Source organism: Drosophila subpulchrella, chromosome 2R (genome assembly GCF_014743375.2).
Source record: "Drosophila subpulchrella strain 33 F10 #4 breed RU33 chromosome 2R, RU_Dsub_v1.1 Primary Assembly, whole genome shotgun sequence".
Lineage (NCBI taxonomy): Eukaryota > Metazoa > Arthropoda > Insecta > Diptera > Drosophilidae > Drosophila > Drosophila subpulchrella.
In genome coordinates this window covers 20,461,107-20,484,474 of record NC_050611.1, presented here as the reverse complement: position 1 = coordinate 20,484,474, position 23,368 = coordinate 20,461,107, and the positions used below count along the sequence as shown (strand labels likewise).

Genomic DNA, 23,368 nt, shown 5'->3' with positions numbered 1-23,368 from the left:
ATATTTTATATTATATATTATATTTTATATTATTATATTTTACCATAACAGTAATCCATCATTTCAATTTTGCACTGAAATCTAACCATTTTACATGTAGGGCCAAAAATGTCACATTATATATATTTATTTCAGATTTAAATGGCATTCCTAAGATTTTTATTTTCCTATCATATTCTCATACCCAGTAACTACACAGTAGTGGTAAAAAATCAAATGTCTTTTAAAATTCCCATGATACACATAATATTACTACAAATTTTTAAAATTCGAAGTTCTAGGCAAAATAAAAATAATTTTTCAATGACAACTGTCAGATATATATTTTGCCCGAAGATTCCCATATTAAGTACTCCTCATGTTAGTACTAAAATACACAAATTTTTATTTACTTTATATAGGAAATACCTAAAAAACCTATTTGTGGTATATAAAATAGTAAAAGTGTTAATGCCATTAGTTAGATATGTATTTTCTTAACATATTCCCATACCTAGTACACCCAAAGATAGTTAAAAAATTTAAAAATTAGTACTAAAAACCAGAGTTACCTCAAATATTATAGTAAAAATTCGAAGAAAAAGTCCTAAAATTCTTATTTCTCGATTAAATATAAATAGTTCTTAAATGACATTTGTAGGATTAATGTATTTCCAGTATATCTGCATACTCGGTACACCCCATGTTAGTGGTAAAATGATCCAAAATTCACCGAATAACCGAGAGATACATGGGAAGCAAAGCGAACCAGAGGCCAGGCAGGCCATACCCAGACCGAAACCAGGCGGCCATGTTCAATGCTCTGACTCTGCGCTCTTGCCGTTGATACTACCTCCACCGCCGACCGCCCGACCGCCGACCGCCTCCGCTCTGCCGCCGCTCTTCCGGCGCTCCCCCCCCCTTCCTCCCAACCAACCGTCCACGTCCATCTGCTCTGCCGCCAGTGTGCTGTTCATATAACGAACGAAGGCAGACCCAAAGCAAAATCACCCATACATCCATGAGTTCGCCAGCCAGGCGAGATACAATGCTCTGTATCTGTGAGTACCAACTCGCTGAGCGATGCACAGACACACAGATACTCGGCACGCACACAGCGACGGGCCCCAGTTTGCCTGCGTTTGCGTCGTACTCGAGCTATATGGCGTATGGCTCTGGGCTCTGGTCTCTGGTCTCTGGCATTCACTCTACGCTGTGTATTTCATATTCCAAAGGCAAAAGCTGTACTACGCTCAAGCGACTTGCTTGGGTTTTCAGTGGAAAGAAAAATTTTATACAGTGAACGCAGGCATTTGTACTGAAACTGAACCGAAAGCGAGCAGATTTTCTCGATTTGCTGCAATTAAAACGCAAATTACGCGACATTTTCATACGGGTGAGTGTCAAGTGCTTCACTACGATTGATTCGTTATTGTCTAGCCGAAATAATCTGGTCAAGATATAGCGCCACGGTGGCCATTTATTATATAAATTTTGCTAAATAAACCGAACGACCCAATTTTTTGGTGGCAGCGTGGGTTATAATACACTCTACCACTATACTTGGGGGTACCACATAGAGCCATTGGCTGCTTTCGCCTTTTGGTTAGGTGGCTTTCGTCGTCCACATCGTGCTCGTATTGAATTGAAATTTTGAATGGAGGGCGCGCGCGAAATATTGACGGTTATTTTTTGAATTGCGAACGCATTGGCCGATGTGAGCTGATTTGCTGGGCTGATTATTCAATCGATTGAAATGTAAATGTCAAATCAATATTCTAGGTTAAAGATTTTTTTTGGAAAAAAACAAGGAAAAGCCAACATAAGTTTTAATGATGGCTGATGAGGGGAAGATACAAATTGCTGAAGTGGGAGTGCTTTACTTTTTCTTAATTTCTGCGGAACGGGGTGGGCGGTACACAGGTGGGCGGGCGGCAGTGACGACGTTTCTGACGAGCTCTGGGGTATTGAGTGGGGAGGAGGGGGCTTGGAGGGGTGCGGAGAGGGGAAAGCGGCGCCGCCAAATACTGCTGGCAATTCGTTCTCACAGCTCCATGCTTTTTATATGTACAGTCGCGGCAAAAATAGTCGTATACATGCGCGTCTTGTTAAATTTTGGGGTGTTTGTTAGGGCACACTCTTAAATATGTTTTGTTTTAATAGAGTTTTAAGGGGATATATGTTTTTTTATTTTTATAAAATATATAAAAATATGTTTCTTTGTAAACCATTTGAAAACCCCTTTTTTTAGCCCTGATAATATAACTAAGCTGTTTAATATTTTGAAACAAAGGCATTTTCAATATTTTGCGCCTCTACTGTGCATGCGCTGTGCCTCTAATTTGCCGGCCCAGCAGTGTGCGAGCAGGCAAATGAGTCGCGAGGCCTGAGCCGTGCACACCCGAAGGCCCGCCACTGTGCGAGCACAGTCGCCTACCCCGATGCGCCCTGTGTGTTGGTTGGTCGACTGCCTGGGTTGTTCGACTCTCAGATACAGATACTTTGCTTGCTGGCTGCCTGTACGTACGTACTCCGTGCTATTTGATGGTCTCGCTGTTCGTCGTCGCTGCCTTTGCTTTTGCTTTTGCTTTTGCTGTGCTGTGTGTGCTGTGCTGTGCCGCCTCCCGCCCTCCGCTACCCTGCACCCCTCTCGCTCTCTCCACCCTGCGCTATGTGTGTTTCTGTTTCGGTTTCGGTTCGGTTTGGTTGGGTTTCTGTATAGCTGGCTATGGCCATTGCCTGGTACAGCTGCTTCAGTTGAATTTCAGTTCAGTTCGCTTGCCTATAGCCGCCGTAGTAGCAGCCAGTACCAGTACATTTCGTTCAGTCTCGGCGGTCTTCTCAGTTCGTTCGAGGCGATTTTCACAGGCAGCAGTACCACCAGAGTATCCAGTGCCAGAGTGCCAGTATCCAGTATCCCAGTATCCAGTATACAGTGAAGTAAACAGCAAGCGACCAGGCAAAGTACGTACGATATGGGCAATATACGAGCATTTTTCATGCGACTTTTTGCACTTTTGCTGGCCAAGCGCATTTACACTCGTCGTCAAATTAGTCGGTCAGGCCTTAATCTTTGGTTCAAGTGAAATCATGTGCGCGGCTATGTGTATTTAACTAATTAATCGCAGTTTGTAGGTGCCTCGCAGGCTTTTACAGGGCTCCAGTGAGAACTTACAGAATTCAAATCATGTGCTCGAAGTTAGTTTGCAGTTCGTTTATGTATTTTAATAATTAACCGCTCTTGATGGGTGTTTCGTGATGAAATTGAAAGATAGGCATATCAGTTCTAATCTCTGTAGGAAGTAAAATCATGTGCGTTTTTTTTTTAGTTTTGAAATAATCTAGTGATTTTTAATAATTAACAAATGTTCCAAAAGTGTTTTTGAGATGAAACTAAGAGAAATTTTTATTTTTCTAAAGGGATTCTATACTTTTTTTAATTAAGAGAAAATTTTTTTTTCTATAGGGTTTTAATTGATTAAGTCGCTGTTTTGGTATATATAAGTTGTCGATCTAGGAGATTGTTTGATTTAATCATTAACTGCAAATATATTGAGCTAGTCAGTGTTTTGAAGGGTAAATGTGCATATATAATCTAAAAATGTTGAATGGACCTTGTTATCAGTTTCGAAGCAATTTATTAATGACATTCTGGCGAATCTAATTTTATTACGGGGAATATGTTAATACTTAAATTTCAATTTATTAAAAATGGTTTATTATTATATATATTATTTGGGTACCTTTCAAAAAATCGAGGGGTTCTCTTTTGTAAAATTATAAATTCTTTACAACATACAATCTTGCAACCCGATTTCAGCGATCAAAGTTCTGTTTGGCCAGTGTAGTTTGTTGTCTCATCCGCTGGCGGCGGAACATTCCCCAGTGCAAGTCACTTTCAGTCGCACCTGCTTGTTGGGGCTCTTGATTTCTGATCGGCTTTGGGTCTCACCTTCGGGAAATGGCCACCCGCTGTCCACCCACCTGTCGCCATCTGCGGCTTCCCTTGGCCTCAGCCTTTCCTTGGCATTTCCCACTTGGTTCTAATCCTGTTTTCCGGAGTGGTCAAGGGGGACTTTTGCTTTCCTCGACGCTTGGCACTTGATTAATTACGTTGGTTTTGAAGAAAACATTTTTTGTATTTCAGATATACTTTTTTTTAAGAATCCTAACTGATCTTGATGGATCGTGACCCGGGTTTATCCGATTTGCACCTTTTTTCCTTCTCCTTGGCGGCATTTGATTGTTATTTTCCGCTTTTCCTGCCGCGTGCGTGTTTTGTTTTGTGTTTTTTTAGCGCTTTGCGTGCTGCACTCTCGAGTGCAAACTAAAAATGGCGCCAAAAGTTTTGTCATTCGGTACCCCCACTGACTCACACAGCCAGAAAAAGAAAACGCACACAGCGATAAGGCGGGGAGAAGGAGAGCGCGATAGAGCGGCAAAGCTTCTGTTCTGGGGGCATTTACAGTTACAAAGCTCTTTTCGCGCCACTTTTGTGCTGGTTTCCCTAATCGAACGCGACTATACGAGTATACGTATACGTATACGGCTAATCTATGAGGTCCCTCAAAGTCACAGGCGATCGTATCTCTTGGCGCTCTTTTCTCAGATTTGCGATATCACGAATGGGCTCTCTTTTGTCACGTTGTTGGCGGGGGTTAACACTCTGGTAAAAAATAAATGGTAATACCGGGCTGCTACTTGGTCCTCTGATAAGAACTCAATAGATTGACCACCTTTATCTTTTATTATTTCTGATGTAATAGTGTTATCGACTAAAAGGTTTGGATGCTCTTCCTGGAATTACTAAGGTTCTTAAAACTTTTCAAATTTTATTTAGTTCAAAATTGCCATGATGGCGATTATATATTAGGAATTAGCTGGCAAAGGTCCCTACATTATAAACATGAACTAAACGCCTTGATAATAATTCAGTCACACATTGCTCTTAAGTTAGTAATATCCCTAATACGATTTGGCTTTCAAAAGTATGTATTAACCTTAAAAAGAAAGTGGTTTTCCCCTGGAAAAATTTGGTTTATATTTTTATACCATCCCTTGGCATAAATTTTACTTGCCCATGCAATTAATGAAGTGAATAACTTACAAAAAAGACCATGGCGCCATCTAGTGTCTCGTTTTCGTACGATTCTTTCAAGCGTTGACCTACCTACCCTTTTATTTTTGCCCTGACTGTACTGCACAGCGTACACTGTGCAAAACCAGTGATACAGAAAAAAGGGCCATTAAACGAGGGCACTTTGAGCATTATGTACACCCTCGTCGAAAGTCACCACTGTGCGTTCCGTGCTCTCCAGCGAAAAAACACATAGAGGCCATCCAGTGCGCAAATCCCTGGGAAAGTATCTACCCTAAAATGCTGGTTCTGCGCACAAGCTTCCTGCTGCAGGCAAGCCAGTACTTGGCTGGGTATTTCCATGGGTGGTTTTGGGTGGTTTTGTGGATGTGTGGATGGTTTCCTGTGGCCCGGTGGCTCGGTGGTTGCTACTTGTACTGGTGGTGCATGGAAGGTTGGCTCTCCAGCAGGACGGGGCATTAAAAACACACGCCATAAACACATACAGTCCATACAGACCAGATAAGCGTTGTCAGTTGTCTCTCAGTTGACGTCAACGCCGCTGCCTCTGCCTCTGCCTCAGTCGACGTCTGCTTTTCAATTTTAGATCGACAAAATGGCAGTTGTGTTTTCCACCGAGCAGGCTTTGCGTTTTAATTTTTCCCTTTTTGTGTAGCTCCTTATTTTGTATTCCGTTTAATGTCCTTTGTGTGCCTTTTTTGTGTGGGTTCTGTTTGCCGTTGGTCTGGGGTTTCGTTACGCCATATGCCATATGCACCACGTTGCGTATGCGTAATGTGCCGCGCCAGAGTTGCCAACGCTGCGTATGCGTAATGCTGGGAGTAAATTAACAATCTGGATGAGTTGGCTGCTAATCAGGGGAATTATGGGTGGAAACGAGCAGAAAGTAATGCATTTTGAGTTTAAAAACATACATTTTGCGATTATAAGCTAAATATTATAATAGAGTTGTCCAAAAATTGGAATTTATGAATCAATTCCTTTTTAAACAGTTTCTTAAAATCTTTCTTTTGGTTTAAAAATTTGAAAATTTAAAACCCATGGTTATAAGCCAACAATAAAATTAAAAATTTAATATTTATAGGCCTTTCCTTTTTATTATTAAATAAAAAATTAATTTAAAATGTGGCTTTTATTATATATTAATTAATTGTGTATTTACACAAAGCATTTACATCCGATATCGTCTTCTTATATATATTTATATATTTTTCTCTCCTCTTTTTAATTCTTTTAATATTGAGTGAGTTGTTTCTTTCACTTGTATTCACTCATTCAGAGTTGTATAGCCTCTTTTTTAAGTCCTGTTATGCCAAGTTGAAAATGTTTTCCCCCTGTTTGCGAGAAAAAACCGAAGCTCACAGCGCAGAACAACAGATACAGATGTATTTACCCAACCGAATATGCACATACACAGACGGGAAATGGTTTTCGCTTTCGATTTTCTAGCAGGACCCCCTCTATGCACAAAGATATATATATATATAGTGGGGGGCTTAAGGGGAGGTGGAGTCCTGGCTGCATCACGTGTTGCCGCAATATGCGAAGCCCAGCCAGCCAGCCAACCGTCTATCTTATGGATGCGTGTGGCTGTGCTGGGCCCGCGTTGAACTAGCAACAATTTTGCCGCCGTTTTCCTGTTGCTCCTGGACACAGGATACGCAGATGGGGATGTATGTGTGTGTATGTATGCAGTATCTGAGGGGGGGATGGAGTTGTGCAATGTGCGATGGCGGCTGCCTCATTGATGCCTCCCACTGAATCCCTCCTCAGGCGCCGCAGATTCCTTTGCTTGCGAGTCGTTTGTTAACCCAATTCACGTCGTTATGCTCCTCCATCCGTCTACAACGAACCCCCTTAACCCCACTGAGCCCCCCCCCCTTCGGTGCCTGTCGATGTCTCGTTTTGCGCTGAATTCCTGGATTTGGGTCAAGTGCAGTGGCTCCATGGCTCCCCGTCTCCTGGCCGTTGTTTTGGGGGGCAGATTGTCGTCATCGTTGTCGCTTCATTTGCATGCCATCTCCCAGCTGACTTGCTAAGGCGAAAAAGGTGCTTTAAAGTCGGGTTTGAGTGGCACTGCAACGAAATTCCCTTGGGTCGTTGACCTCTGCGGTATATATTCAGCACTTATATGGTTATATGATATGACTCACAGTACATAAAGTAGCTGTACATATATGTTATGTACAAGAAATCGACACCCACAATTAATTGGAAATATTGCTGCCATAAATAGCCATTATGTAGGGGGTTATATAAAGCCGCAAGGATTATGTATGAAAAGTATTCCATTCCATTGGTTCACGTGGGTGGAAATAAGGGGGCGTTGAGGCCGGGGGTCGAATCTGTGCGTTGGCGTACAGGCAGGCATATTTAATTAATGCCTGTTTGCGCACAGGTCCAAAATGCAATTATTGAATATTCCATTGGACGAGGCGGCACAGCAAAAGTAAAACATAAGGATATTGTCTGCTATTTTAATTAATACGTATCTATTAAAGCATTTGCTTTTCTTTTCGAAGTGTAGAGATTGTGGTTTAAAATTAAGCACTGAAATTACATTTGTTAATATTTTTTTTTATCTTTTTCGAAGGTTTTCTATAAATGTTTTTAATAAGAACATGTATAGGAACCTTTTAAAAAATTATTTTAAAAATATATTACACTCTGTTCCTCTAAAATTTAGATTAAAAATTCCTTTTCTAAATATTAAGACAGTAAATAATTTTTAAAATGTTGGATAATATTATTAAAGGGGCCTCAATTAATTACCAGATATGTTTCATAAGTGGTATAAGGCACCCAAGACTTAATTTTGTAAGTTTCTACGTCAATTTGAACTTTAAATCATAACATAACATAGCTCTTTTCAGATTAAAAATTCCATTTCTAAATATTAAGGCAGTAAATAATCTTTAAAATGTTTGATGGTATTTTTAAGGGGGCCTCAATTAATTACCAGATGTGTTTTATAAGTGTTATAAGGCAGCCAAAATATAATTTTGAATTTTAAATCATATAAAATTAAGCTCTTTTCGTAAGTGACGTTTTAATTTATTATTATTTTTCCCTCTTTCAGCTGCTTAAGAGCTCAGCCTTCACATTTTCCTTGAAAGAAATCAATCCAAACCAGAGACAAACATGAGTGGAGACCGCCCGAAGCGTCCCCTTTCGGCCTACATGCTGTGGCTCAACGAGACCCGCGAACAGATCAAGAAGGATAATCCCGGCAGCAAGGTGACAGACATCGCCAAGCGGGGTGGCGAGCTCTGGCGCGGACTGAAGGATAAGACCGTAAGTGTACCACTGCCCATCAAATAGGTGACCCATACCTAACCCGCATGTTCTCAACAGGAATGGGAGCAGAAGGCCATCAAGATGAAGGAGGAGTACAACAAGGCGGTGAAGGAGTACGAGGCCAACGGCGGTACCGATTCGGGGGCGCCCAAGAAGCGAAAGAAGGCGGCCGCCAAGCCCGCCAAGAAGGCCAAGAAGAAAGAGTCCTCCGAGGAGGAGGAGGAGGACGAGAGCGAGTAGACGGTTGCAGCCTCCGCATTGGGCAACGTTTTTCTGCATAAGTTTTAAAATACATTTTATTAATGTAATTTTTTAAGTGACAAAAAGAGAACCCACAAAAATGGAAACCAACAAAAAAAACTTAATTAAAAAAATCTCAAAAAAATATGAAAAACATACAAAAAAAAGAATGAATTAAGACCTTAAATCTTTAAATATGCACTAAATCCATAAACATGAGAACACACCGATACACACACATGCCAACAAACACACACACACAGCATAAACCATAAAACTAAGTTAAAGAAGTGAAATATCACTCACACACATTATTTCCAGTCAACTGTTCTTATATTCTAGGTTTGTACGTATAAATGTATCTATATGTATGACACGCCCACTGCCCCCAAGAGGGGACTCCCCGCTCGCCCCTTTAGCCACTTTCGATCGCATCAAGTTATTTGAATTTTGAGTCCCTCGATTCGAAAGCAAAAAGTTATAAATATATACATACATTTTAAACTATATACATAAATATATATTTAAATATATATTATGTAATTTAAAAAGGAAAAACAAAAAACCAATATTACAAATATGTAATTGTGAATGTAGAGCTGAATGGAATATTTAAAAAAAAATATATAAAACAAAATGTGAAAAACCCAAGACTTTGGTGTGACTTTTTTGGGATTGTTTGGGGATTGGCTATGAATGATTATAAGCTTTTTATATGAGCAGAACTTGAATGGAACTTTGAATGCTTCAAGTTCGTTGCAAGCTTTTTAGATGAGGGTAGAAATAATATCGACAAAGATTTTGTTCATTAAAGTTAAGGGTAAAAAGGTTTTTAAAAATAAAAAGAAAATAATAAATATTTTTGGATCTCAGGATTTGAATTTTAAGTACTCTTATATATGGAATAGTTTTTTATATGGTGAATGAAATGATATAAACAAAGATTTTATTTAAACTAAAGGTTTCTAAATATAATCAGATAATTATAAATGCGTTCTGGAATTGATAATATGTTTTCTAAAATATCTTATTTCCAAAACTCTTGTAAGTTTGGTATACTTTTCAAAGGCTTTTACCCACTATACTTGAATGGAGCCAAAAGCGCCTGCGTTAACTTTGTTTAGACTAACTATATAGATGTCCCGCCTTTGGTTGACCAGTTTATCTTCATCTGCATCGATGGTCGGTGACTTTCTGTCTAGGATCGGGGTTCTTTATTAAAAAATCAAATTTACCAAAGGAGTAGGGAAGTCAGTTTCCACTCACTATTACCAACAACTTGTAATCCATTGCTCAAAAACTTAGAAAACAAATCAGTGCTTACCGAATACCTGAACGAAAATCCAGGTAAAGTTTCCATACATTTTCAACCACCTGTTGAGCTTCGTTATCAGCAAAAAAGGAAAACCCACCGTGGATAAACAAAGAGCGCACTCCAAGTTGCAACAGCTGGAAAAATCAATAGTGCGTAGAGCATATGGAAATTCAAAGTAATACGCTGAGTAGAGATAGCACTCGATAAGGTCAAGTGCATTGCGTTTTGCGTGTCCACTCAGCACATTAATCATACGCCGTGTGCAACACGCACCTAAACTCGTTCCCTTTCCCCTGCTTAATTACAGGCTAAGAGGCTACAGGCCATTACAGGCTAACGACCCTGAACCCCCGGTGACACTGAACTTGCCCCGCGGCAAGTCGGTCAACAGAATGTCCAGCATGGCACGTTTTTGCAAGGTAAGACTATAAAATAGTAGTGGTCTATATTATCTTTGGTCAACGCTTACATGTATTTCATTAGAGTAAATGCTCTTGTGGATATAATTGATGGTTGCAAATAGAATGCAAGATTGTTATGAATGGAATGCATTATATAAGAAATGTCATACTTATAACATTTCAGACTTTGTAAATACTTTACTTTTATTTCTTTTGTGAATAGTAGCTCTAGGATTTGAAATGCAACTTACCAAGTCAAGATAAATTATCCTAATAAAAGTTGTTATTCTAAATACAATATTAGTTCCGATATTTTAAGTGTAATACAGCTATTGGTTGAGGAACTAAGATTTTAAGTTTAACTTTATGGAAACATTTAAATTTGCTTTTAAGATCGAAGTAAAAACTATTAAATCAGGATTTATTATCTGTGTAAGTTTTCATTTGAAGAACAATATAGTTTCTATAGATGGGAAGCATTACTTAACCACAGTAATACTTATAACGCTTAAAAATATTTATTAACTTGAATAACAATAAGATTCTTGATCACATTGCACACGTTTAAATCTATTCATGAGGCTTTATTTTCCTTATAATGACATTTTTTTTAGTTTTCTATTAAGAACATGCCGAAATATAGTTCTTATGTTGGCCTTAACCTTGGTCAAAGTTCAAAGTATCACTTGCAAACTCAGTTAGTTGAACTCGCGACCCTTTGGGTTAATACCCCAAAAGTAAAGATATCAGATGGATAGTTTGATAGATGAGCTTTTGGCGTTTCAAAACCGATGTGCGGGTGTCTCGGGGCAATTACCATGCGAATCACACTTACAGCCCCTCGTTTTTGTTGTTTTTATTGCATTTGCGTGCTGGTTCGCCTTGTTTTTATTTATTTCTCAAAAATAAAATACAAAACCGACCCTCAATCGACTGAACGTGCGGCTCATCCATTCATTTGCAGGCGAGTCGTCCAAGTGAGGAGCTCGAACCGGAGGCGAGTGCATCATTGCTGAAGTCATCCCCGAATATATTGGAGAACTTTTCCTACGACGAGTTCCAGCCGGCGAATCGTCCGCTGCTCAAGCGCATGGCCACCTCACCCACCGCCCATTCCGGCTCCCAGAGCAGCTCATCCTCGTCCACCTCCTCGTCGCGGAGGGAGCCCAAGTTCTGTGACACCTTGGAGCGGCATGCCTTCATGCGGAATGTTATCAACCGGCAGCCGGAAAGTGTGCGCCGCTACTCGAGTCCCGGCGAGAAGGAAGCCCAGGTGCGGCGAAGTCTGGAGGAGATCACCAAGGACCTCAAGGAGATCGAGCAGTTCGTCAGCGCCACCGAGGAGTTGCTGCAGAAGGAGAAGGAGCAGGAGCAGGTGCTGAACTCCAACAAGGAGAACAAGTGCCCCAGTCCGGTTAAGCGGGTCACCTACAAAATAAATGCCTACAAGGCTCCGCCGAGGAGGCATCGACCTGGTAGCCCACGGTTCTACCACTCCAGGCTGTACTTCAGGAATGGCAAGATTGGTTGTGTGGACTCCACGGAGCACCAGAACAATGTGGGCGCCACCCATGCTCTGGTCAAGCACATACTGCATCACGAGAAGCCTCTGGTGAGTCCGGATAGTGTGAGGAGGGTGCTCGAACAGGAGAAGGAGGAGAGCTTCGAAATGGTTCCACTACCAGGAGCTGTTCCCGAGATTGTGCCCGATCCCATTGCCATTCAGCGGGCAGAGGAACTGGCAGCAGCCACGGGTCAGGTGGTTCTACCCGCGGAGGAGGAGGATCCAGTGGAATCTATACCCATTATCGATGAGGATGAGCAGGATGTGCAGATATGCTACAACGAGTCACCGGAACTCCAGAACGAAGACCGTAACGAACGAGCCCGAGGAACACCCTCGATTAATGAGAGCGAGATTGTGGCAGTGGATGAAGCGGACACGGAAATGAATGTGGAGATGGACCTGGAGCATCGCAAGCCCAGCAGCGCCGGCAGCTTGGACTCCCAGGGTCAGCAGTTCCTGCGCGATCAAGTGCGTCATTTGGTTCGTCGCTTCACGGCCAGAGCCAACAAGGTCAAGTCCCGGATTGAGCTGCCACCAACTCCTTCCTCCAGCAGCACGGCCAGCTCGCCATCTCCTCCTCCAACCAAGAGTCTGCATCCCAGTCCCCAGCACAAGGTGCGTCTGGTGCCGGCGGGTCAGTCTCCCCATCGAGGAAGACTCTTCGAGGCCGACACTCCCCGTTCGAATGTGTGGCTTTGCTCTAGTCTCTGCGGCGCCAACAATGATGAGCGCACCTTGGATCCCCAGGGCAAGATCTACATCTCCTGGCTGTGCGTGGTATCGCTATCCTTCCTCTATAACGCCTGGGTCATCCCGCTGCGAGCCTCGTTTCCCTTCCAGACCAAGGAGAACACCAACATCTGGCTGGCCTGCGACTATTGTGCTGACATAGTATATCTCCTGGATGTGGTCTTCTTCAAGCACCGGGTTATGTACCTCTTCGAGGGATTTTGGGTCAAGAACAAGAATCTAACCAGGAAGAACTACATGCGAAAGCTGCAATTCAAGGTGGGTATTAGGTAAAATATTACTAGTTACACAAGGGAAAGTATATATCAAATATAGACATTTATAGTCTTATGACAAAATACCTTATTATAATAATATATAACTTTCCAGTTGGATCTTCTGGCACTTCTCCCTCTGGATTTATTATATCTTCAACTGGGCACAGGAGCCGTTTGGTTGCGTTTTCCCCGGTTCTTCAAGATTCAAAGCTTTTGGGAAGTGTTCCGCCTTTTGGATCGTGTGATATCTTCCCCACACTTTGTAGGTTTTCACTGCTAATCGTTATAAATCTTACTAACTATCCCATCTTATAGGTTCGCGTGGCCAAAACCTTGACCTACATGCTGTACATGATCCACATCACGGCTGCTCTATATTATGCCTACAGTGACTACCAGGGATTGGGACAGAATCGTTGGGTCTTCAGCGGCAAGGGTCATCCCTATGTGAGGTGTTTCGCCTTCGCCACCAAGACGGCAACCTCGATAGGGAAAAACCCAAAGCCGGAGCGACAGGGGGAGTACGTTTTCATGACGGTGGCCTGGCTAATGGGCGTTTTTGTCTTCGCCTTGCTCATCGGACAGATCAGGGACATCATCTCGACAGCCACTCGAAACAAACACGAGTATCGCCAGTTGGAGGATGAGACGCTAGAGTACATGCGACGCCTTAATCTCTCCCAGGAGGTGCAGTCCAGGGTCAAGATGTGGTTCCAGTTCACTTGGGAGCAGCAGCGAACTTTGGGTATGTATAACCAGGACAAGTTCTAGATGTCCCAACTAATCTCTCATTTCTCAGATGAGTCCAACATCCTAGACGCCTTGCCCATCAACCTTAAAACCGACATCGCCATCTCCGTGCACATTCAAACCCTCTCCAAGGTACAACTCTTTGCCGATTGCGAAGAGGCTTTGCTCAGAGATCTGGTCTTAAAGCTACGAGCCGTAACCTTTCTACCGGGAGATTTCGTTTGTCGCAAGGGTGAGGTTGGCAGAGAGATGTACATCGTGAAACTGGGTCAAGTCCAGGTGATGGGTGGTCCTGGCAGCGATGTGGTGCTCGCCACCTTGACAGAAGGCTCCGTTTTCGGTGAGATCAGTCTGCTGGGGATCAATGGAGCTGATCGCAGGACAGCCGATGTGCGATCCAAGGGCTATTCCAATCTGTTTGTGCTGTCCAAGTCCGATTTAAACGAGGTCATCGCTTACTATCCAACTGCACAGGCGATTCTCAAGAAGCGAGCCCGACAACTGATGAGGAAAAATGCAGCCAGGGAGCGGGAGGAGGAGCGCGAGCGAGCCCGCAGTGCCCTTCAGGCAGATGTGGTAATTGGCAACCGCAATCCGAAAACACCGCCACCGAAACTTCTGCAGACAGTCATCCAGGCGCTGCCGTTTGAGTCCCCAGCCGTGGTGCTTATCACCAGGGGCTCCAAGAGGATGCGTCGCAAACGGCAGTCGCTGCAGATGGAGACCATTGTGGAGCCCAAAATGGAGATCACCGGTGCCGCCGAGTCCCAGGATCAAAAGACGAGCTTGAAGCCGGGACGATGCTCGCCGGATTTACTCTCCTCCATTCAGCAAGAGCTGAAGTCCAAGCACAAGTTTATCAACCTTACGGATTCCGAGAAGGCGCTGATCAGCCAATCGGCGAACAATTCGCTGGAGGACATGAAGGTGGTGGATCTCTAAGATTGCATAGCCAATTCCCTATTATTATTTGTCTAATTATTGTAACAAAATATTCTGCGATATAAACTCTGTGTGCATAACAATTTCTGGACTTATCTAATTGGCCGGCTGAAGGGCAGACAAGACCGCTTCCACAATTGTGGGAACCTCCGCCATGGCACCGTTTCCTGTATCCCCGCACATAAGCGTCTTGGAGATGCAGGGTATCTCCTTGTAGCCCCAACTGGTCAGCTTGTCGATCTGCTCCCGGGTTATTGGGTGGTCGTACATGCGGGTGTTCATCGCCGGGGCGAAAAGCAGAGGTTTCTGAAGATCCCAGGCCCGCACCACGCACATCACAATATTATCGCAGATCCCCTGTCATAAAGAGATACAGAAAAGATATTTGATGTACGAACAATTTCACCATGAGGGTTTTGTCTTACGGTGGCCATTTTGGAGAGGGAATTGGCGCTAAGGGGCGCAATCACTAGGAGATCGGCCCATTTGCCCAGGTCGATATGCAAGACGGGATCTCCTCGCTTGTTCCAGGCGATCCACTCATCGCGATTGTGGTAAATGGGTACTGGAAGAATAAGACTTATTAATGGGTTTGCCACGGAGTTGGAAATATGCAAGATGGGAGTTACTGATATTTAAATTAAACAATATGCTAGAAGCTTATGGTATTTTTCTGTAGGGAAGAAATTAAATGATAAAGCTACAGTTATTCATACCTAGATTTAATATAACAATTTTAAATATTTGTTCATCAAAAACGATAGAAGCATATCGCATTGACATTATACCAAATATTTAAGGGTTCAACAAATAATACCCTCCAAATTCTAAGCCACAGAACTAATTGGCCAATATGAATCCTAGCACTATAATACAAGTTCACAAATAAACTTCACAAATAACGCCTTTATATGGATATCGCAAAATGTTATGACCCACCATTTTCGGGTATTTGCTCCAGTTCAAAAAAGTGCTTGGTCGACTCGGTGACGAGGACTTTCAGGTGGATCTTGAAGGGAAGACTCTCGTCGGAGAGCTCCCGGATTAACTGGGCCATCTTAATGGTGGCCACACTGCCGGTGGCCGCTATGATCACATTACGTTCGGCTTTCATGGTCTAACTAATAACTCTATCTATAACTCTATTGCTTCTGCTCCTCCGACGGTTTCTGCTCGGATTTCTCGCTCTGATCGTGGAAGCCCAACTTGGACCACTCGGTTCTCTCCATAAGATTGTTGTCCATGCGACAGGCCAGATAGTTCTGGGCGTCCTGGCGGCACTGGCTCGTGTCCTGGGCGTTCTTCCTGAGGCAGCTGGCGTAGAGCAGGAACTGCTTCTTGCAGAGGCCTTCGTGGTCCAGGGGAAAGGAGCCCTTCTCGGGCGGCGTGGGCACGAACTTCTTCTGGCTGTAGATCTGCGAAGTCATTTGGTTTGGGGCTGCTCTGCTCGCGCCTTATCTTAATTCATTGATAAAATATGACTTTAAATTACGAAAGAACCGAGTAAATATAGTGTAGTATTTAAGTATGACCGTCAATCGAAAGCCGGCAACGTTCTACAGGATACTAGAAAAATACTAAAAATGATCGAAAAAGTCGCATTGGAATCTTATTGGAATTTAAGTAACGGGAATAATTCAAAAGGATTGTTATTAAGGTTATTCACCAATGATAACATTAAACTAATTTCTTGCTGAAATTCACCGGTCACACACAAATTTTACAATGACTTAATCCTTCAAAACTTCTTAAAACAAATTATTTCTAATTAATATTTTTATTTATTTATATAATGCTAACAAGTAATTTGAAACTAAATGCTAACAATGGGCATGAGCTACATTTAATATATATTTTAAAGTTTACATTAAAATCCTATCTTGTCATATTGGCAAAAATTCTTTGATTAAAAACTACGGATAAATTATGAACAGTGTCCCTCAAATTCGTGAATAGATTTGGCTTGCGATAAGCTTCCGGACCTAAAACGAGTGTAAAAATAACTTGATGAATAAGTAGCTTATTAATTAAAGTAAGCTAAAGAGCTAACATTTAAATCTGGGGTAGAAGTTCCATCTTCTTTCACCAAAAATAAGTCACAGTTTCCGAATCTAGTGACTCGTAGTACAAAGAATACCCCCATTGCCGCTGCTGTCACACGTGCCAGTGATAAAAAATCCCGCACACTTTCCACCGAAAGGCGTTAGTGTGTCGTTTTTTCCTAGCAGGCTATGTCGTTGGGCAACGCAGGGCGAATTGCTGTTTGTTGGTTCGTATTGGAAAATGCAAATAAAGGGTTAAAGGTTTACTAAGCCCACTCGAAATTCCGAATTCCCGCACCAGGACTGTTCTGACCGTGGGTGGCGTGTACGCTTTTGTGCTGTCGAAACAATCCGTTGAGAGCCGGCGTTACGAGAGCATGCGAGTTCGAGAGCGCATGAGGAAGGCAAACCAGGGCGATTACGACTCAACCGCAGCATCGGACAGGCGATTCGACTACTAACCAGTAGCACCCACCATATAGCACCCAGGAGAACCGTATCCAAGCAAAGATGGCTCTGCCCCAGATCAGTTCCGCCGACCAGGCCAAGCTGCAGCTGATGCAGGAGATGGAGATCGAAATGATGTCCGATTTATATAACCGCATGACGAACGCTTGCCACAAGAAGTGTATCCCGCCCCGCTACTCCGAATCGGAGTTGGGTGAGTTCAAGGGGGGATTGTAGGTGGAAAAATAACTAATAGAGGTCTAGGTATAACTATAAGCATTTGTACAAGTGTATTTAAAAGGGCGGGTATACGTATCTCTTGTACCTTATATACAAACTTACAGCAGTCCCGAGTAAAATTCATAGTTATGGTTCGGTGAGTTCAAGGAATCGCATTTATTTATTCACCAGCCTGTTTTATTTTTCTACAACCATATGTACAGATTATATATACCACTAGGATTATTATCATTATATTTATTGAGAAGTTAAGTTTAAATCTAAACAGGTACCTTCAATGCACTCCAAAAACACCTATTCTTCTGACATTCTTATTAGCATTTATCGTTATAAAGTTTAAAATTTATTAATTTAAAATTTTAGATAGGACTGATGAAATCTTTAAAAAGTTATTAGCTTACTTTTTAGGCGGTTCCCTAACAAAACTAATGATGCTTTTTAAACCTAGATATACCCTTTATACCAATATCACATTTATCACTCCAACGATTTCCTTATCTTCCAGGCAAGGGCGAGATGGTCTGCATCGACCGTTGCGTGGCCAAGTACCTGGACATTCACGAGAAGATCGGCAAGAAGCTCACGGCCATGTCCATGCAGGACGAGGAGCTGATGAAGAAGATGTCTAGTTAACCTGGCCACCCATAACCCCATCCCCATTTCCACTTAACCAATGTGCATTTTTCAGGCGCTACGATTGTTAAAGGTACATGTACAAAACACCCAGTTGTAGAGAATAAACCACAGATTTATGTGTGCTACATAACACCCCAACTTGATCACGTCTATGCCTTCAAAAGGTGGTGACGAAGCGCGACATTTCCGGCAGCATGAGACTCAGATCCTCGATGGCGTTCTCCATCGTGCTCTCGTCCGTGGTGTCCAGTTCGCTGGTGCGGACGCTGTTAGCCCAGTCGGATTCGTTGGAGTCAATGTCCTGACCAGCCCCTCTGGCCTGTTCCTCCTGCTGCTCCTGGGTGTTGAGGCTGGCTCGGCTGGTCAGGCCATCACAGGCTTGAAGGGGATCCTCCGGCAGCTCCACATAAAGGTTCGTCTGGCGCTGCAAAAGCAAGGGAGGAACTCAACTAAGGGGAACCAAAGAACATGCCTGGAGACTCACCAATGCCATTTGCTGCAGGTCGTGATGAAGGCTAATGGGATTCTTGGACAAGTTGAGCATCTGCAGGGTGCGCAGCTCCTCCAGCTGAGGCCTCGTGGGCAGCTCGTCAATGCGGTTCTCGTTGAGGAAAAGGAAGCGCAGCTTCTGCATGGCCATCAGCATTCTGGGCAGCTGTCGCAGTCGATTCCCCTTGAGATTAAGGTGCACCAGATTGGCCAGCAGTGCCATTGTCAGCGGGACTTCCGTGAGCTCGCAGCCCTCGGCGGTCAGCCAACGGAGTGCGGTCAGAGCACCGATGGCATCGGGCAGCTTCGTCAGGGGATTACCACGCACTCCAAGTGTTTCGAGCTTCTCGCAGTTGCGAATCTCGGAGGGCAGCTCCAAGAGTCCGGTATTGTTGCACCAGAAGGTCTCCAACAGGGTCAGATAGCCGATTTCCGGGGGCAGTGAACTTATGTTATTGCAGCTGATGTTGAGAAACTTCAGACGCACCAAACGGCATATGCACTGCGGGAATTCATCCAGTTTATTGTAGTCCAGAGTGAGGACTTGCAGACGCAGCAACTCGCCAATGGAGGATGGAATCTATCAAGGGGTAATTAGATTATTACCCATTTGTTAGTAATTATGTTTAAGAGGCTCCTCCAACCTTTGTCAACTTGTTCTGGTTAAGGAATAGTTTCATCAGCGTCTCGCACTTCTCGATAATGGCCGGAACATCGGTCATTTGGTAGTGGGACAGATTCAGGGAGAACGCCTTCTTGTGGATGGCATCCTCACAGTTGGCCAGCACATAATTGTTGCGGAAAAACTGGCAGATCTTCTCCATTTCGTTTTTAATTTTTTCTTTTTTTTTTTCTTTTCCTCTGGAGTACTTCAATTTAGCAGCTTCGGTTCCAAATTGTCCAACACTGGTCTGAAAACCTACTATGTTTTTGGGTAAAGTTGCTTAGTATTCAGGATTCGATATTTGTACTTTCGAAGTGTTGCCTCTCTTGCTTATTTTTTCGTTTGTTTTGAGTGCACATTATATAATGTTCTCAAAGTCTATATATGCTTAAATGTCGATGTATGTTGCCGTATTCCCAATATATTGCACTCTTTGTTTGCTTTCTCTTCCCAAGCTAGTGAACTAAATTTAAAAATGTCATTAGCTGGGTAAAAGCATGCTCAAAATATTATATATCTTGCCAATAGGGTGCATCTATTTTGAAATTGGTGCATTGTTTTTTATTTGAAATGTTTATCATGTACGGGGCCCAACATTTCGAACCCACTTTTGCATTCTAAGCTGTGATGTCACCCATTCTGAATCTCTCATCTGCTAATTGGCAAAAGCTCGTCTTTCTCGCGGTTCGTATAAATAGATTTCGAATTACCAGACTGCTCTCAGTTGAAACTGAGCTCAGTGACTGGAAACTGCATCATGAGAACAACGTATATTTTGTTTATTTTTGCTGTGGGCAGTTTGTTAGCCGGTAAGTTGAGTGTGGGAACCTGATAAGCGCAAAATGAAATAAACTCTCTTTTCAATTAGCCTCAAATGCGCAGCAGAATTACGATGGCAGAAATGGCCCCCAACAATTCGGAACACCTGGAAACGAGATCTATATAAGGGGTCAAAACGAAGGACCCTACACAGTGCCCGGCGTGGGCGGTACCTTCCAGAATTCACCCGCAAGTGGTCAACATGTTTACACCGATGAACAGGGGAATACCTACACTCACACTCATTCTTCAACGACAAATGAAATGATTTCGGCTTCTTCACCTTTGGGATTCAGCGCGGGCGGCGTCTTACTTTTGTTACTCAGTTTAATTACCATTTAATTGGCTGTTTAAATTGCAAATTTTCCAATTTATTAATTAAGCACAGTGTTTATTGTTACCCTCTATAGAAATTCACTTTTAAATGTGCATACATTTAAATGTAGTAGCGTTTTTTAGTTCAGTCTGAGTATACTTACACATATACAAATTTTGCGTTAATGTTCCCATTATGCATATTAATTTTTATAAACAATAATGCAATTGCTAACACAAAAAAATACATTAATTTCTTTGTAGAACATTCAAAAAAGCGCGCCATTTCAATTATCGATAGGCAAAGACGTATAGGGGAGACAAAACGTAAGCAGGAAGAAGACAAAAGTGCAATACAAATTAAAATAAACTATAAATTACCAAACAAAGATTTTTTAAGATGCCAAAAGTATTCAAGATTTTTACTTCCTATCTGTAAGAGTGTGATTGTAATTTATAATTATTATCTGCCAATAAAAATGCAGTTTGAAATGGTAAAAAAGTTAGGAAACGTAAGGCGTAGCGCAATCGATAGGTCCGGTGAAATGCCACCCTGCTTTTGCCATTCACACGGAAGGAGCCACAGGTACAACGACGAACGCGGCTGCAATTATATTATTATTATTTCTCCCGCTCCGTGGGCATGCAAATTTATCCGGAAATTTCCTAGAACTGACTCACCCAGAATCCCGACGAGACCGCACAACAAGCCATCTGCAAGATGGACCAAATGCTCAGCCCCAACTTCTCGATTCCGAGCATCGGAACGCCGCTCCACCAGATGGAAGCGGACCAGCAGATTGTGGCCAATCCGGTGTACCATCCTCCGGCTGTTCCGCAGCCGGAGCCCACCATCCCACTGGCCCACAAGCAGATGCAGAGCTACCAGCCATCGACATCCTATCAGCAGCAGCAACAGCAACAGCTCCAGAGCCAGCCCGGCGAAGGAGGAAGCACTCCGCAGTCCATGATGCAGCCCCAGACGCCGCAGAGCATGATGGCCCACATGATGCCCATGAGCGAGCGCAGTGTGGGCGGCTCGGGAGCCGGAGGTGGCGGAGATGGCCTCAGCAACATCCACCAGACAATGGGCCCATCCACGCCGATGACCCCAGCCACTCCGGGATCCGCTGATCCCGGCATTGTGCCGCAATTGCAGAACATTGTGTCCACGGTGAATCTGTGCTGCAAACTGGACCTCAAGAAGATTGCGCTGCACGCGAGGAATGCCGAGTACAATCCTAAGCGCTTCGCTGCCGTGATTATGCGCATCCGAGAGCCCCGAACCACTGCCTTGATCTTCAGCTCCGGCAAGATGGTGTGCACAGGCGCCAAGAGCGAGGACGACTCCCGACTGGCGGCCAGGAAGTATGCGCGCATCATTCAGAAGCTTGGGTTTCCTGTGAGTGTACTTTTCAAGACAAAAAACATCAGCATTCTTATACTTATACCATTACAGGCCAAATTCCTTGACTTTAAGATCCAGAACATGGTCGGCTCCTGCGATGTCAAGTTCCCCATCCGCTTGGAAGGCCTGGTGCTCACCCATTGCAACTTCAGCAGCTACGAACCGGAGCTGTTCCCCGGCCTCATCTACCGTATGGTGCGACCCCGCATCGTGCTCCTCATCTTCGTGTCCGGCAAAGTGGTGCTCACCGGCGCCAAGGTGCGGCAGGAGATCTACGACGCCTTTGACAAGATATTCCCCATATTGAAAAAGTTCAAGAAGCAGTCATAAATAGGATAGCGCTTTATTAGTTCTGTACGTGTTCGTTTTAAGGTCGGCGGTAGTTCCGAAAGTCTAGAGTCGTGAGTGGGAGCAGCCTGGCGAGCAGCTCCGATCGAAAGAATAAACCACAAAATAAGTTAGCTGTACGGACAGGCTTTTATTTGTTGTTTCCGTTAATTACTATTCGTAGAAATTTAGACATGGACTATGAACGCGTATGAGGAGGTTGTTCCTACAGGCACTGGGCCATCAGGGCACCGACATTGTCGAACTCAATCTTCTCCGTAATGTTCTTCGTCTTGATCTTGTCGTCCTGGGTGGCCACAACGACGAGTCCCTGGCCCTGGTGCTTCCAGCCATTGCGCTTGATCCAGCTCTCCAGCGTCGAGTCCTCGATGCCGCCGAGCAGCTCCTTCAGCAGGTCCTTGCGGATCGTTTGGAAGGTGGTGCCCACCACATGCGAGACGAACTTGCGAATGGAATCGTGGAAGCCGGAGATGTGACGGAACATGCTGCGGTTGACCTCGGCGCGCTGCCAGAAGAGGGTGAAGTCGGCACGCTCCAGGATGTCGGCCAGGTCGATGATGGTCTGGACATTCTCGTCCTTCATCTGCTGGGGCAGCAGCAGGCACTTGGCCATCACGAAGTCCGTGTGCGGCAGGCTGGTCAGCGACTTCAGCAGGATGGTGTAGGTGATGTCGAAGTTCAGCATGTGCGGGTTGAACTGGTACAGCTTAAGCACGGCCAGGTTGGCCTCCAGGTCGTAGGTGTTGTTCTTGGCCTGATCCTGCACATAGGCCTCCAGAGTCTTCAGATGATCCGGGTTGTAGCTGCGGGAAAAGCGAGGTTATGTTTATGCACCCTTATCGATGCCAAAGATGTTGTCCAAATCTCACCGCTCGATGCAGCCCAGCATCTCCTGGATCGTCTGGCTCTGTCCGTTTTCCATTTTCACGAGGTGCGACATTTTCTACGGCTAAATTGTGTAAAATTCGCAAGTTGACGTCGTGTTTTTTTAAGGAACGCTAAAAAGAAGAAGAACGAATTGGTGTGACCGCACTGCGAAATGGGCATGTGCCGATGAAAACAAACGGGTTACGGTCGCACTAAATGGAAATGATTAGGGGAGTCCCTTTGAGCTTTTAAGAACCTTTGGTAAATTCAAAATTAATGCTGTAAAAACAATAAATAATTACTACGTATGAATATTTTCCCATGGCATACTGTTACTAACTATCTTTTGAAATAAGTTTATATTTTATTACGCAAGATAAATTATTAGCTTGAATGTTAAACTATTTAAGCAGATCCTTCGCAAGGATCTATACAAATGTTTTGGTCATTCAGACCCCGCCCGGAATTTAAGTTTAAAAACTAGATGCTTCAGGTTC

The 23,368-nt window shown here is 43.6% G+C and overlaps 10 protein-coding genes and 1 long non-coding RNA gene across 13 annotated transcripts; 6 read left to right on the top strand and 5 right to left on the bottom strand.

Annotated features, from left to right (window-relative positions):
• The first annotated feature begins 1,211 nt into the window (after positions 1-1,211).
• On the top strand, positions 1,212-9,165 carry LOC119549104 (high mobility group protein Z). Of its 2 annotated transcripts, none has more exons than XM_037856841.1 (3): positions 1,212-1,375; positions 8,157-8,371; positions 8,432-9,165. In XM_037856841.1, exons 2-3 carry the CDS (start codon positions 8,219-8,221, stop codon positions 8,612-8,614), a joined length of 336 nt encoding a protein of 111 aa, XP_037712769.1. In that variant the 5' UTR covers positions 1,212-1,375; positions 8,157-8,218; the 3' UTR covers positions 8,615-9,165. The 2 variants fall into 2 exon arrangements, with proteins under 2 accessions (XP_037712769.1, XP_037712770.1); XM_037856842.1 differs by lacking the exon at positions 1,212-1,375 and adding an exon at positions 2,753-2,943.
• Positions 2,761-4,301, bottom strand: LOC119549105. The gene is made up of 2 exons (XR_005219384.1): positions 3,723-4,301; positions 2,761-3,272 (listed from the first exon to the last, which is right to left on the bottom strand). It is a non-coding gene; the product is annotated as an uncharacterized LOC119549105 (long non-coding RNA).
• A 638-nt stretch (positions 9,166-9,803) lies between the features above and the next one.
• On the top strand, positions 9,804-14,679 carry LOC119550350 (cyclic nucleotide-gated cation channel beta-3). 2 transcript variants are annotated; one of them, XM_037858971.1, is made up of 6 exons: positions 9,804-10,078; positions 10,237-10,348; positions 11,295-12,905; positions 13,017-13,166; positions 13,220-13,649; positions 13,704-14,679. In XM_037858971.1, the coding sequence occupies exons 2-6, from the start codon at positions 10,322-10,324 to the stop codon at positions 14,594-14,596; spliced, it is 3,111 nt and encodes a 1,036-aa protein (XP_037714899.1). In that variant the 5' UTR covers positions 9,804-10,078; positions 10,237-10,321; the 3' UTR covers positions 14,597-14,679. The 2 variants fall into 2 exon arrangements, with proteins under 2 accessions (XP_037714899.1, XP_037714900.1); XM_037858972.1 differs by having other exon boundaries at positions 9,805-9,961.
• LOC119550351 (phosphopantothenoylcysteine decarboxylase) lies at positions 14,599-15,742 on the bottom strand. The gene is made up of 3 exons (XM_037858973.1): positions 15,536-15,742; positions 15,022-15,161; positions 14,599-14,953 (listed from the first exon to the last, which is right to left on the bottom strand). The coding sequence occupies exons 1-3, from the start codon at positions 15,708-15,710 to the stop codon at positions 14,693-14,695; spliced, it is 576 nt and encodes a 191-aa protein (XP_037714901.1). The 5' UTR covers positions 15,711-15,742; the 3' UTR covers positions 14,599-14,692.
• LOC119550352 (cytochrome c oxidase assembly protein COX19) lies at positions 15,705-16,128 on the bottom strand. Its single transcript, XM_037858974.1, has one exon. The coding sequence runs from the start codon at positions 16,021-16,023 to the stop codon at positions 15,739-15,741; it is 285 nt and encodes a 94-aa protein (XP_037714902.1). The 5' UTR covers positions 16,024-16,128; the 3' UTR covers positions 15,705-15,738.
• A 616-nt stretch (positions 16,129-16,744) lies between these two features.
• LOC119551199 lies at positions 16,745-17,138 on the top strand. Its single transcript, XM_037860401.1, has 2 exons — positions 16,745-16,865; positions 16,940-17,138. The coding sequence occupies exons 1-2, from the start codon at positions 16,828-16,830 to the stop codon at positions 17,097-17,099; spliced, it is 198 nt and encodes a 65-aa protein (XP_037716329.1). The 5' UTR covers positions 16,745-16,827; the 3' UTR covers positions 17,100-17,138.
• Positions 17,113-18,099, top strand: LOC119551198 (mitochondrial import inner membrane translocase subunit Tim10). Its single transcript, XM_037860400.1, has 2 exons — positions 17,113-17,299; positions 17,831-18,099. The coding sequence occupies exons 1-2, from the start codon at positions 17,149-17,151 to the stop codon at positions 17,956-17,958; spliced, it is 279 nt and encodes a 92-aa protein (XP_037716328.1). The 5' UTR covers positions 17,113-17,148; the 3' UTR covers positions 17,959-18,099.
• Positions 18,053-19,550, bottom strand: LOC119551196 (leucine-rich repeat protein soc-2). The gene is made up of 3 exons (XM_037860398.1): positions 19,095-19,550; positions 18,446-19,030; positions 18,053-18,385 (listed from the first exon to the last, which is right to left on the bottom strand). Exons 1-3 carry the CDS (start codon positions 19,272-19,274, stop codon positions 18,119-18,121), a joined length of 1,032 nt encoding a protein of 343 aa, XP_037716326.1. The 5' UTR covers positions 19,275-19,550; the 3' UTR covers positions 18,053-18,118.
• Positions 19,551-19,764: 214 nt separating this feature from the next.
• On the top strand, positions 19,765-20,525 carry LOC119551197 (immune-induced peptides). Its single transcript, XM_037860399.1, has 2 exons — positions 19,765-19,923; positions 19,983-20,525. The coding sequence occupies exons 1-2, from the start codon at positions 19,872-19,874 to the stop codon at positions 20,273-20,275; spliced, it is 345 nt and encodes a 114-aa protein (XP_037716327.1). The 5' UTR covers positions 19,765-19,871; the 3' UTR covers positions 20,276-20,525.
• A 297-nt stretch (positions 20,526-20,822) lies between these two features.
• Positions 20,823-22,123, top strand: LOC119551267 (TATA-box-binding protein). The gene is made up of 2 exons (XM_037860527.1): positions 20,823-21,650; positions 21,708-22,123. Exons 1-2 carry the CDS (start codon positions 20,970-20,972, stop codon positions 21,984-21,986), a joined length of 960 nt encoding a protein of 319 aa, XP_037716455.1. The 5' UTR covers positions 20,823-20,969; the 3' UTR covers positions 21,987-22,123.
• Positions 22,111-23,034, bottom strand: LOC119551268 (eukaryotic translation initiation factor 3 subunit K). The gene is made up of 2 exons (XM_037860528.1): positions 22,874-23,034; positions 22,111-22,807 (listed from the first exon to the last, which is right to left on the bottom strand). The coding sequence occupies exons 1-2, from the start codon at positions 22,942-22,944 to the stop codon at positions 22,210-22,212; spliced, it is 669 nt and encodes a 222-aa protein (XP_037716456.1). The 5' UTR covers positions 22,945-23,034; the 3' UTR covers positions 22,111-22,209.
• Between the last annotated feature and the right edge of the window lie 334 nt (positions 23,035-23,368).

Excerpts from the sequence above, each read along its gene's own strand:
- LOC119549104 (XM_037856841.1), top strand. The coding sequence starts at position 8,219 with ATGAGTGGAGACCGCCCGAAGCGTCCCCTTTCGGCCTACATGCTGTGG. Across the intron at positions 8,372-8,431 it reads GCGGACTGAAGGATAAGACC|GAATGGGAGCAGAAGGCCAT; the intron begins GTAAGTGTACCA and ends TGTTCTCAACAG.
- LOC119550350 (XM_037858971.1), top strand. The coding sequence starts at position 10,322 with ATGTCCAGCATGGCACGTTTTTGCAAG. Across the intron at positions 10,349-11,294 it reads GCATGGCACGTTTTTGCAAG|GCGAGTCGTCCAAGTGAGGA; the intron begins GTAAGACTATAA and ends ATTCATTTGCAG. Across the intron at positions 12,906-13,016 it reads TGCGAAAGCTGCAATTCAAG|TTGGATCTTCTGGCACTTCT; the intron begins GTGGGTATTAGG and ends ATAACTTTCCAG.
- LOC119550351 (XM_037858973.1), bottom strand. The coding sequence starts at position 15,710 with ATGAAAGCCGAACGTAATGTGATCATAGCGGCCACCGGCAGTGTGGCC. Across the intron at positions 15,162-15,535 it reads GGAGCAAATACCCGAAAATG|TACCCATTTACCACAATCGC; the intron begins GTGGGTCATAAC and ends TTATTCTTCCAG. Across the intron at positions 14,954-15,021 it reads CCCTCTCCAAAATGGCCACC|GGGATCTGCGATAATATTGT; the intron begins GTAAGACAAAAC and ends TCTTTATGACAG.
- LOC119550352 (XM_037858974.1), bottom strand. The coding sequence starts at position 16,023 with ATGACTTCGCAGATCTACAGCCAGAAGAAGTTCGTGCCCACGCCGCCC.
- LOC119551199 (XM_037860401.1), top strand. The coding sequence starts at position 16,828 with ATGTCGTTGGGCAACGCAGGGCGAATTGCTGTTTGTTG. Across the intron at positions 16,866-16,939 it reads GGGCGAATTGCTGTTTGTTG|GACTGTTCTGACCGTGGGTG; the intron begins GTTCGTATTGGA and ends TTCCCGCACCAG.
- LOC119551198 (XM_037860400.1), top strand. The coding sequence starts at position 17,149 with ATGGCTCTGCCCCAGATCAGTTCCGCCGACCAGGCCAAGCTGCAGCTG. Across the intron at positions 17,300-17,830 it reads CTACTCCGAATCGGAGTTGG|GCAAGGGCGAGATGGTCTGC; the intron begins GTGAGTTCAAGG and ends CTTATCTTCCAG.
- LOC119551196 (XM_037860398.1), bottom strand. The coding sequence starts at position 19,274 with ATGGAGAAGATCTGCCAGTTTTTCCGCAACAATTATGTGCTGGCCAAC. Across the intron at positions 19,031-19,094 it reads ACCAGAACAAGTTGACAAAG|ATTCCATCCTCCATTGGCGA; the intron begins GTTGGAGGAGCC and ends ACCCCTTGATAG. Across the intron at positions 18,386-18,445 it reads ACCTGCAGCAAATGGCATTG|CGCCAGACGAACCTTTATGT; the intron begins GTGAGTCTCCAG and ends TTGCTTTTGCAG.
- LOC119551197 (XM_037860399.1), top strand. The coding sequence starts at position 19,872 with ATGAGAACAACGTATATTTTGTTTATTTTTGCTGTGGGCAGTTTGTTA. Across the intron at positions 19,924-19,982 it reads TGTGGGCAGTTTGTTAGCCG|CCTCAAATGCGCAGCAGAAT; the intron begins GTAAGTTGAGTG and ends CTTTTCAATTAG.
- LOC119551267 (XM_037860527.1), top strand. The coding sequence starts at position 20,970 with ATGGACCAAATGCTCAGCCCCAACTTCTCGATTCCGAGCATCGGAACG. Across the intron at positions 21,651-21,707 it reads TTCAGAAGCTTGGGTTTCCT|GCCAAATTCCTTGACTTTAA; the intron begins GTGAGTGTACTT and ends ATACCATTACAG.
- LOC119551268 (XM_037860528.1), bottom strand. The coding sequence starts at position 22,944 with ATGTCGCACCTCGTGAAAATGGAAAACGGACAGAGCCAGACGATCCAG. Across the intron at positions 22,808-22,873 it reads ATGCTGGGCTGCATCGAGCG|CTACAACCCGGATCATCTGA; the intron begins GTGAGATTTGGA and ends CTTTTCCCGCAG.